This window comes from Lissotriton vulgaris, chromosome 2_1 (genome assembly GCF_964263255.1).
Source record: "Lissotriton vulgaris chromosome 2_1, aLisVul1.2, whole genome shotgun sequence".
NCBI lineage: Eukaryota > Metazoa > Chordata > Amphibia > Caudata > Salamandridae > Lissotriton > Lissotriton vulgaris.
Window position 1 is genome coordinate 1,588,202,213 of NC_141687.1, and position 12,259 is coordinate 1,588,214,471.

Below are 12,259 nucleotides of genomic sequence, written 5' to 3' on the forward strand. Positions count from 1 at the left end.
TGCGGACAACCTTATACCATTTTAAACTAGATTGGTTATAACAAGAGTGCAATAGAGATGATGAGACTATTGTTAGGATACAGATACTTAGACCACAAAACTGTCTAATGAGTGTGGTTATACATATTTTGGTCTTCCTTGGTCTATTATAACACAATAGATTTTAATCCTCACTTGTAGCTGATTAGTCAAACTAATTTTATTGGGGCTCCAACTGTCCATTTTTTTATGTCCATCTTAAGTGATGGTAAATTTCGGGTATTTATACCGTCATTCAAAACATCTTTGCGCACAACATCTGACCAATTTTGGGCTCAAAATTGTGATTACTCTTGTAGACATCATTGCGCCTCTATGAGAGGTTATTTGTTTTGCACTTGCACTTGCACTTTGTCTAAAAAAGTATTTATATTTTTATTTATGTTCAACACTGCACTGAATTACGCTAAAATCTCTTTTTAATTAACATTGGTTTTATGTGCCTTTTAAATGACATATAGAGTCAAGTTATTTAATGAATTTTGGTTGTGTTTAAATCAAACTCTTCCATGTCTATGGTCACGTTTACTGAATGTACTGTGCTGATGTCATCACTTTCTGCATAGTATTTACACCAATGTGAATCTTTACACTGTACAAAACAGTTTTTTAGTCTCTGTGCACACTTGTTTTTAGGATTTATTCCGATACTTAATGATGCTTGGTTTAGCGCTACGCGTTGTCACACGATGCCTATTCGTGTCTTTAAATTGAGGCGAATTGTGCGGAGGTTGATTAACCTTCACTAACCGTGCGCTGTAGTTCAACTTGAAACTTTAACTTGTTTCTTCTCCTGTTTTGAACCATTATTTACAAAAGTTCATGACTCCATTTTTTCTTTCTTTTGCTTAGAGTTTTATTGATCAGATACTTTTCTTGATTCATTCATGAATATTTGACATTTCATATCCTTGAGTAATCATAATATCCTTACAACTCTGCCCAATGCATTTCGGGTCAGGTCATGTGACCCTTCGTCAGGGGCCTGTGAATAAAGTCGTCTTTATTCACAGGCCCCTGACGAAGGGTCACATGACCTGACCCGAAATGCATTGGGCAGAGTTGTAAGGATATTATGATTACTCAAGGATATGAAATGTCAAATATTCATGAATGAATCAAGAAAAGTATCTGATCAATAAAACTCTAAGCAAAAGAAAGAAAAAATGGAGTCATGAACTTTTGTAAATAATGGTTCAAAACAGGAGAAGAAACAAGTTAAAGTTTCAAGTTGAACTACAGCGCACGGTTAGTGAAGGTTAATCAACCTCCGCACAATTCGCCTCAATCTTTACACTGTGTCATGTGATCAAGGTCCAAGGCGGGACCGAAACGTGTTGTGACGCTTAAGCACAAAAAATAAAGAAGAAGCACGAATTTGTGGTCCTGTGTTTGCTGATACGGAAACTGCGAGATATATATATATATATATATATATATATATATATATATATATATATATATATATATATATATATATATATATATATATATATATATATATATATATATATATATATATATAATTTATATATATATAATTTATATATAAAGTTTCCGAGGAGGAGGTGAAGGCAATTAGGAGGGATGCTATCCCTTATCATGGGGCACTTATGAAGTTCAAGGAGACACCTTGACCTCAGAAGAATGTAGCACTGAATTAGAAGAAAGAGAGTGGCTATGAAAGAAATACAATCCTTAATGAGTCAATAGAAGGAAGCAGAATGCAGTACCAAGGAGCATTGAATAAAGTCGGATCAAGCTATTTCACTAAAAAGCATAAAGCAAGCATTTACAAAGGAACCAATTGTTACAACAAAGGAAGAAAGCAACCTATAAGATTATATCAGGCATTGAGGTACACATACGAAAGAGATCATGTATACAAAAGCTCTGATGAAATACAGAATGTGGGAAACACGTGTTGTCAGTTTGGAAATGAATTCCCTGTGTGAATACAAGAAGCCATCATACCAGACTAAGCTGTTAGACACTGTTATTTCTTCTGCATGAACATTTTTGAAGATTAAAGCACTGCACAGGGTGATATGTAATTAATACCTTTACCCACAAGAAATTCCAACATAAATATTTCGTTAATAGACACCTCCTTATGAAACCGAAAAAATGAACAGAATGGGTCTACCCAGTTAGCCTTGCAATGAACCATGACGAAAAATAATAAACCAATGTGTTTACCTGTTTCAACAATCATGGAAATGCATGGAGTGACACAAAATTATCCCCTGCTAAATGTTCCCACACATTACGAGGCACTGGACAGTTTACACTTCAGTAACCCTAATAAAGGCTTGGTTGTCACTCATGCTAAACAAAATCAACTTGATCAATGGAACACACTCAACCACAATTGGTCTCCAGGAAGTGGTGGGCGTACCAGTGTACTGAGAGTAAAGCACCGGGCAGGGTGCTTTGTAATTCCCTGTTCCCACAAGAATTACCAACAATAAATCGTAATGGGGCTACCCTGAACGTCTAGCAATGACCCTTTAAGAAAAAAAATTCATTAAAGTGTTAACCAGTTTGAATAACCGTGGAAATGCATGGAGTAACTCAAACTGCAAAATGTCATCACGCTTTATGAGGCACTGGACAGTTTGCACTTGAGTGATCCTAATGAATGCACGGTTGTCATGCATGCAAAACAAAAACAACTTGAGCAATGGAACCCACACAACGACAATTGGTCTTCAGGAAGTGACAGAGATGTCTTTACAATTTATACACCAATACAGCTTTAGGAACAATACTTGTAATTCATATTTCGGCAGACTACATATCCATCATCACTATGACGAAGTAAAATGGAGTCACTTGACCGCAAACATCTAAATACAGCCCAAAATCTAACCACTTTAAAGTCCAACACTTTTACTACTGTTGCATAGATTGGAGTGAGAATAGTAAAGCTTAAACATAGTTCTTAATCTTAAACAACTTATGTTTCCAACTGTTGTTATGTCACAAATGTCAGTGACCTAATTGTGATCCGATTATTCATGAAATAGGCTTCCACCAGAAGCCTTATACAGCAATAACATTTTCTTACAGGGAGACGATGAGGTAGACTTATGAGAGTTAAAACACAGACTGAAAATTCACGTATAATATGTACAAAAGAAACACAAGCAGTACATTTTGATGGAAATATTTTCACACATTGGCATACTTTTCATCTTAGAGTGCTTTCATGCATACAGTGCATCATTAATAGTTGAGTATTCAAAGTTGCTCTGAGTGGGATCCATAATACATTTTTGAGATATCCACATAAGATATAGTTTTATGAAATTATTATACGTGGACATTTTGACATAGCCAATGGTTACTCTCCTGGACCTACAATGATCACCATTGAAATAATTCCTCTAACACAACACTATTTAAACACAAATGCACTGGTATATTTTGAGAAACATTTTCACAAGAGCAAATTTTATTGAAACTCACTTATTGTATGTTTGCTATAGCAGTGAAAAACTCATGATTATTTACATGTTTCAGTTCATGTTATGGATATCTAATCGGGGTCCATGACAGCTGGATATTGGCAAGTGTTTTAGACTATCGGCATAACTCATATCTGAATACAATGAATTAAATAGGTATAACCTTTATATTTAGTGATTATACTGAAATATGATGAACCTTGGGAATTTGCAGAACCTTCAGTGGTTCATGTCACATTTATTTGAGAATATTAAAACAAAGCTTACCCGGCTACTGGATCAACTGCTATTGCCTTTGCATTGAGAAGATCAATGTCAATCAATGTGATGCAAACACTTCCATTCTGATCACATGCAAAGATTCTGTCACTGACATGATCCACAAAGTAAAAATTTCCAGTCAGCCAGTCAATTGCCATCTGATGTATATCTAACAAAAATGAAAACAAAGTTATAATTATTTTGGTTTCATAACAGTAACATGGTATATATATAGATGCATTTGTGGGATATTGATCAGATAGCCACTTTGTCCAAATCAAATGAATTACATGACTCAAATCATTTAAACACACAGATTCTTTTATTAGGAAACAAATACCCACTGTATATACAATATGGGTGTCATTACAATAATCAACCTCATTATATCACACAAAGTACCAGTTAAAACTCACATTTAATCTTACGCCAGTTATAAGAATTGAATAAGAACAATATCACAGTGGAATCTTGTTTCTGCTCTGGTACTTTATTACTCATACAATGCATTTTCATGATGCAGCAGGAGAGAGAAAAAGAACATTAAGACAGAGAAAAAACAGAAACTAAATAAATGAGAATAGAATTAAAAGTGGATGACCTCTGAGTTAGTTCTAAATAACAGATATTTGTATAATGAAATGTAACACATGTGGCAAAACTAAAGCTACGTATGTCATCAAACTCTGAAAATTTGACTGAGATTTCCCACCTTGTTCAGGGAACCATAACAGCTTCCCTCGGCTTCTGGCTTCGTTGGTGTGAGCAAGACAGAAACCCGGTAAGTTAAAGTTATTTTGTGAAATGGAAGCTGTATTCTTTTGATACATTTGTTGAATTACATTCCATTCTGTGCTTGTTGTGCAACCACCTATTACAGGCATTTTTGCACAATAGTTGGTTGCAGAATTCTAACTAGAACTAACAGTTTAAATAGTAATTCTTATTGATTACATTATTTGTGGTGTTGGACCGAGTCTTCTTTCCAGAGTCACCCCCAAACATTTTGCCTCTATGCCCTCCATGTTTTGCTGAATTTTTTTTTGTTGGCCTTAGAATTATGTGACTAACCAGTGCTAAAGTGCTTGTGCTCTCTACTCTAAACATGGTTTTGGTGACTTAGACCCAAGTAGCATATTTAATATACCTTAAGGTCCCTTGTAGAGTGCTATACCATATACCCAAAGTCTGCATATTAAATGCCATGAGTGTGCCTGCAGCCCTTACTATGCCACTGACTTAAGTAGCACTACAAAATATGCTACACATCTTTCACTGCAGCCTAAATGCAGTTTTAAACAATCATGTGAACTTGGCATTCAAGCCCCCTTGCCATGCCTTAAACTCCCCTTGTATTACTTATACATCCCCCCTAAGGTAAGCCCTAGGTAGCTCAAAGGGCAGGGTGCCATGCAAATAAAAGTTTAGACCTTGACTTTTAGGTTTTACATATCCTGGAAGTAACAACAATCCTAAATTAATATTTCCTTAATGTGAGGCCTACCACTCCTTTAGGATTACACTGGGGATTCATTATTATATTAAATAAGCTTAAATTTCCAATTTGGTGCTGGTGGATATGGCATGTTTGGTGTCTCTGGAATTATAGTGAAGAGTCCTATTTAATGGTAAATTTGTTTTCTTATTACCATTTTTATAGTGCCAAATTTAGAAAGTTGGCTTTTTCCTGCCATTAGCCCTTTGTTCTTGCAGCCAGTCTTGGGTCACCTCACTGGATATAGTGAACAGTTAAACATTCTGAATTCCTCTGAGAAAGGCACACAATAGAGGGTTTAGGTGTGGGCCATCTACTGGCAGGATGGGGGGTAGATCTCAGCACAGACACACCTACAACTGAATAGCCGTGCTCTGCCTTAACACAGAGGAATTATCACTTTCATATTGTCACTGCAATCATCTTGGAGCCAGAGTGTGAGAAAATTCCATGCACTTCATAGAACCCTTCCAGAAGCTTCTTCTGCCTTCCAGGAGAAAGGCTCCAATGTATAAAAATTTAACTTTCAGACCCAATCTGCAGTACACTTCTGGACTTGTAGATGCTCTTCCTGAAAGAAGGACTGCTGTGCTCCTGGAAGAATAGCCCTTCCGCTAGTCTGCTGCTCTATAAGACTGCTGACCTGAATAGATTGCTGCTCTGTTTGTCCTTCTGCTCTGCTACCTTGTATTGGAGATAAGGTCTGGACCTTCATCTGTCACAGGACCTCCTGAGTGACTCGCAAAGCCTAGGTCACTGGTCCCCTGTTCAGAGCCGCAAGGACAAAACTGCTCTGAAGACCAAGAGGAGATGATTACCAACCTGCTCGCCTATCCGTCCAAAGTGCATAGCCAAAAGGATTGATTCACAGCTTCTCCCACTACATTCTTCTCTACAGCAGCAGATTTGTTTCAGTGGTCCCTCACCAAAGGGGTATCCGACCTTGTTTAACTCTCTTCAGCTACAGCCCTCTACCTCATCCTGCTGGAGATTTTTCAACCTCCATTTCAGAGAGATTGATTCCCCTGACTAAGTCCATATCCAGGACCAAAATTCATGATTGACGCACACTGCCTGAAGGTTCTCAAGATTATTTGAAATTTACAAATAAAATAGCAGTCCAAACATATGATGCAAGTGGTAATAAAATGTATGGAACATTCATAAAGAATCATTCATGGCACCATACTAAATAATAAAATCCTCATCAAGGAACTCCAAGGTGGACAATCTAAGATACAAGAAGAAGTGGAGGAAATTAAAAGGGATGTGATTCTTTTATCATGGGGCAGCTATGAAGTCCAAGGAAATAACTTGACCTTAGAGGAAAATACCACTGATATAGAAGAAAGGAAACACCTATGAATAAAACACAGTCATTAAGATGTCAATAGAAGGGAGCCAGTTAAAGTACCAAGGAGCATTAGATTAAATAGGGTCGAGTAGTTTAATTTATAAGCATACAAGCAAGCATTTACAAAGGCACCGATTGATACTAAAAAGGAAGAAAACAACCTTATACGTTTATCAGGCATTAAATTTCATATACGAAAGAAATAACATACACACTAAGCATTGAAGAAGGACAGCATGTGCAATACATGTGTTGGCCTTTTTGAAAATTAATTCCATTTGTAAATAAAAGAAGCCGTCATACACGACTAAGCTGTTAGACGCTGTTATTATTTTGTCAGTAATATTTTTTTTCTGTATCACACTTACCAACACTGGTCGGGTACCAGTGTACTGAGAGTACTAAGATTAAAGCGTCAGGCAGGGTGATGTGTAATTAATTACCTTTGCCCACAAGAAATTCCAACAGAAATCCTTCTTTTAATAGACACCTCCTTATGAAACTGAACACAATTAATCTGAATGGAACTACCCTGGAAGCCCAGCAATGACTCATGAAGAAAAATAATAAACCACAAATTTTAACTGTTTAAACAACCTCGGCAAAGCATGGAGTGACACAAAATAATCCACTGCCAAACTTTTCCATGCATTACGAGGCACTTGACAGTTTTCACTTGAGTGACCCAAATAACGGCTTGGTTGTCACTCATGCAAAACAAACACACCTTGATCAAATAAACCCACATAACCACAATTCGTTTCCAGGAAGTGGCAGAAATACCTCCATAATTTTATACACCAATTCATGTATAGGAACACTAAGGCCTTCATTACAAATGCATATGCGCGGGTCTGACATGTGCATTTGTGAGGAGGAAGTCGGCAATAAACCAAGAAGAGGGAGCCGCTGAATGCCGCATCTCAGGTAAGTCTTTTAATTACTTTTACAATGCTTTTAATGATGATAAGGGCATTTAAAAGAGGGAGGGAGGGAGGCGTTCAGCGCATAGTGGGGCTATGCGGAGTGTGAAGGTGTGCGTAGATTCCCCCCACTTCGATATGCTCAGCAGAGCCCCACTTCACCCACTATGCCCAGGGTTACTTATGTCACCTAATTATTAAATTACAAAAATAAAATCATTACCATCATTTAAAACTGTTAAAATCTGTTAAATGTATTACCCATTAATTTAAAAAAATATAAAATCATTAACAGTTCATCCAATAAACATTTTCAGTCGTTAGTAGATAATTTCAGCATCCTGCTTCTTAACCTCCAGGCATGTAACAAATATCTGGACATGGTGAAGATTAACCACTCTGTGTAATCACTTTTAAGGATTGTAATAATATATTTCAAGTGGTTCACAGATAAAATGCAGCTTATCGAAATTAGCCATGTTCTTCTTATCTGAGTGTACTTTGGACAAAAGAGCAACAAATGTTTTTCGGTTTCATGATTGACCTTGCATAAAGGGCAAGTGGACAAAAAGTTAACGCCCTTCCATTTCCGAATTTTTAGAACAAGGATTTTGCTAGTTGGGGTTCTATACAATTCAAGAACTCCGCTTTAAAATCCAGAAACCTCCTTGATAATCCCCCTGCAGTGCCTTGATTTAGCCATATTTCACTAGCATGAAGCCAATGTCTCTTTTGAAGATTTTCCAAGGTTTTTTTCCGTTTACTCTTAGGATTCGTCGAAAACTCACTCAAGCCCAGTCTGTACATCCAGCTCTTTATGTACTTGAGCCATGTATTTAGAGCCAACACATCAAGCAGGGATTGTCTCATGGGGAGTGATGAGATATTTGAACAAACTCAAATTCAATAAGTAAGCAGCATAAAGGCAATCACATGTGTTACATGTTTAAGTCCCAAGTCTAGGCGTTTAGAAGTCAAAGGGGCATTTTAGCAGAGATCCAGAATTGTTCTCCTAAACATGTTTTCAGTTTTTTCAATAGCCCCTACATTATTCTGGCCCGATAACTCTGCGCATGCAATGCCTCTCCAATACCCTTGGCTTGAGACACTTGGATTACTGGGGCAACTGGCATGTAGATTGAGGTTTTCAGTCTTTTTACTAAAGCAGAGCTTGCATTTTGAAGTTAGTGTTGGTTCTTTGCAATTTGTTGAGTCCACAATAATGAATTTGTTAGCCTGACCCTCAAGTAATCAAATTGCTTCACCTGTTCTATTGGGAGGGCTCCCAATGTAATCATGCCCCTAAAGGACTTGTCTGGGTTAAATGCCATAAATGTAGTTTTTGTGGCATTTATTTCCAACCCAAATTCCACACAGGATGCCAAAAAAACGATCCAGTAGACTTCAGAGCCCCATCAGCATTGTAAAAATAAGTAAGGTATCATTGGCAAAAAGCAAGGATGCCACTGCTTGGCCAGCATGTTTAGGGAGATCACTTTTACAATCAGTTAATGTTTCAACCAATCCATTGATATATGAGGTGAACAGAGTAGGTGCAAGAACACACTTTTGGTGCACATCTCTGTTCACCCTCAAGCGATGAGTAAGCCCGCCTTCCTTCCGCAACCTGATTTGAATATAGTTATCTCTATGGAGTCTAATAAATATCTTCAATAGATTTCTCTGGACCCCCAACTTTTATAGGGCTGCTCATAGTTTCTCTTGGAGGACTAGATTAAATGTGGCACATAGGTCAACAAACACAACATGTACATGTTCCCTTTTTGATTACTGCATATTTCTGTAAAATCATTAAAAACTGGAATAATTGGTTTACGGTGATTGTGTTTTCTCCTGTTTTGTGCCTGCAGGGGCGAAACTATCTTCCCTTCCCTCATCCTGTCTGGAAGCCTCTCCAGCAGCTGTCTCTAAAGAATTTTGTCCCTGTATCTATCAGGCTGATGGGCCGATAATTCGCTGGATCGCTTTTATCCCCCTTTTTAAATACAGGCACTACATTGGCACCCAACCAAGAATCTTGAAATCAGCACCCTTTAAGATGGCATTAAAATTAGGATTAGGAATCACGTACCAGAATTTAGGTTTAGAAAGATAAAGGTAACCTGTAATTGTATCTAGACCTGGTGCTTTACCCTTTTGTAAGTGACACTTGTCATCTGTGTTTCTTCAATAGTCAAGTTAATTGGATCTGCCTCTCTTTCTGTTTTGGGAAACATCACAAAGAATAGTTCACTAGTACTTGGCCTTAAGTCCATCAGCGCTGCATATAACACACTAAAGTGATTAACCCAGGTCTGTGGCTGTATGTGGAAGTCTTCCTCTTCAGTTAGATTTTTGGATCCTTTAGCTGTTAAATGCCAAAACTGCTTGCTATCTTTGGCTTGCACTACAGTAAGTAGATCTCCCGAATCCTTCTCACCACTTTCTTTTTGCCTCATTTAGAATTGATTTGTATTGTTTCCTTTTTAAAGCTGCCATACTCCTCAGGCCTATTGTAATGGCTACCATTGGTCAAGAGTACCTTGCAACACTCACTGTAACACTCATTTTTATTGGTTCTCATTACCTTGCCCTTCCCTGCACTATAAAAAAACATTTTTATCTTCCCCATAAGTTTATAAAATATATCCATTGAGGGTTGCACTTGCATACTACATTTACTCAGATCTACCAATGAGTTGGCTACAATATTGTAGATTTACACCAGAATATTGTCACTCCTTTCAATCTTGGACCATTTATCCCTCCTTCTATCATTACTAAGATTGATTGGTTTTGACAAACTTCCTTCGGGGAGGAGCTGAGATGAGATGGCTATATCAGACAGTTCTCGTATTAAAGCATTATGGTCGCTATCTAGTCTCTCAGTAACTCGAATAGGATGTAATTTATCCTAGTTTTACAAATAACTCTTATGAATGTGTATCTTAGTTCTTTGTCAGTGATTGAGCATCCATTGCGGCAAGAAGTACATATTTACAAGTGAGAGAGGCCACTTGAAATGCCGCCCTCACATTGTTCACGAGCCTGTCTTGTCTCAAACATGGAATGCCTTAATAAGCATCCTCTCATTTAAGATGTTCCTGGCTGCTTCTAGAGGTTCAAAAGCAATATTCAAATCCCCAGCAAGTACTAAATTAATGGAAGCCCCTTCCCTTTCCAGGAAGTCGTCAAAGACCAATATAGTAGGGTAGTCCTGATGTTGGGATAGAAATCTGTAAATATTAACCAAAAGCACTGAGCTCTTACTAATAGTACTTTTGATATTCAGGGCTAGTAAGGTGACGGTGCTGCTTCTGCACTGTAATTAGTAAAGCCCACTCTATACATTTTGTCAGTGGCCCACTTCTCCTGGAAAATACATGTATCATAACTATCAACATACTTCCCCCACTCCTGAAAAATAAAGTTTACACTTAAGGTATGCTAAATTCCAGGACAGTAGACCAAAGTTCTTAATAGGCTTTGGATTTGCAAGGGATTGCTTTGCCACGTCATTGGTCACGCTAATCATGATGGATTGTACTGGATCTATAAGTTCACAAGGTTGGTAGCCTTCCTCTGACAAACTACTCTGAACACTACTGGAAGTCAATTCCTGTCCCTGTCATATGTAAACAGCCACAGATTCTGTATGCCCCTTGAACAGTGTATTATGGGAATTGTTCAATTGACAGACCATTGATCTCCCATTCTTTGGGTCAGGTGCCTGTGCCTTGCTGGGTAGGGAGAATTTGAACTGAATCATAGATCCATCAGGAGGTAGGATGCGCAGGTTCAAGTTGACCAAACCATCCTCTATGTTCCCACTAACTAATTTCAGAATATTATAATGGTATTCTTTGCTTAAGGGGCAGTGCCTTGCAGCCCCTATATCAGATCATATGATTGAGTGGCATTGCCTAACCTGTTGTAGCCAATGGATTACTTTATTAATTAAAGATTTACTTGTTTCTCCTGTAGCAGGGGCCAGTTTAGGTACATTCATAATAAAAACTCTATTTCTGCTTCCACTGCACAGGTTCAAAGGGCCTTAGCATCTGTTCCTGAATCTGGACCTTGTAATCTCTTCCTCACACTCCCAACACCCTGTGAGTGTAAACATGACACTCCTTATAAAGCCATCTTGGAAGGCAGTGTCCCCCTAGCTTATCCTATAATCGAGCTCCGATCTGCGATTCTACCATGATCCCAGGGATCAGCACATAGAATGGCAGGTGCTATAACCCTTGAGTTAACCCCTCAGGGTTTAGGACACGGTGGCTCCTTGTTCTTAAAGTGTAGCATAGGGTCAAGGCATATTTTAGAGGTGTTGGGAATTTCTACACGCCTAGATTGCGATTCAGCATGTAAGCCCCCTAGCTGCCCATGCTCTGTTATAATGCTGGAGTTAATGTTTTCAATATTCCCTCTGCTTATACCAGAAGGGTGGGTCCTATTAAGTTGTTCAGTAAGGGTTCTTACCGTAGCTCCCCGTGATGACACCTCTGTAACTTGTTGCTTGACAATTAATATGAGCTCACTTAATTTAGTTACATTGGAGTGATAATCAGTATTCAATGTACAGTTCTCATCCCCTTTCTTAGCCTCCCCCTTAGAAAAAGTATGTGTCAATACTATCACCATTACAGCTATTATTGACATTCTCAATTAAGAGAGCTCAAATGCACAAGAGGCTCAAATCAGCTGGCACATA

At 38.0% G+C, this 12,259-nt stretch overlaps 1 protein-coding gene across 1 annotated transcript in view; it reads right to left on the minus strand.

Annotated features, from left to right (window-relative positions):
* The window catches only part of LRP1B (LDL receptor related protein 1B), a 3,669,685-nt gene that overhangs the window by 2,646,188 nt on the left and 1,011,238 nt on the right, over nucleotides 1-12,259 (minus strand). Inside the window, exon 7 of the mRNA XM_086955170.1 lies at nucleotides 3,777-3,939. Coding sequence (XP_086811296.1) covers nucleotides 3,777-3,939 — 163 coding nt within the window. The remainder of the gene's footprint in view (nucleotides 1-3,776; nucleotides 3,940-12,259) is intronic.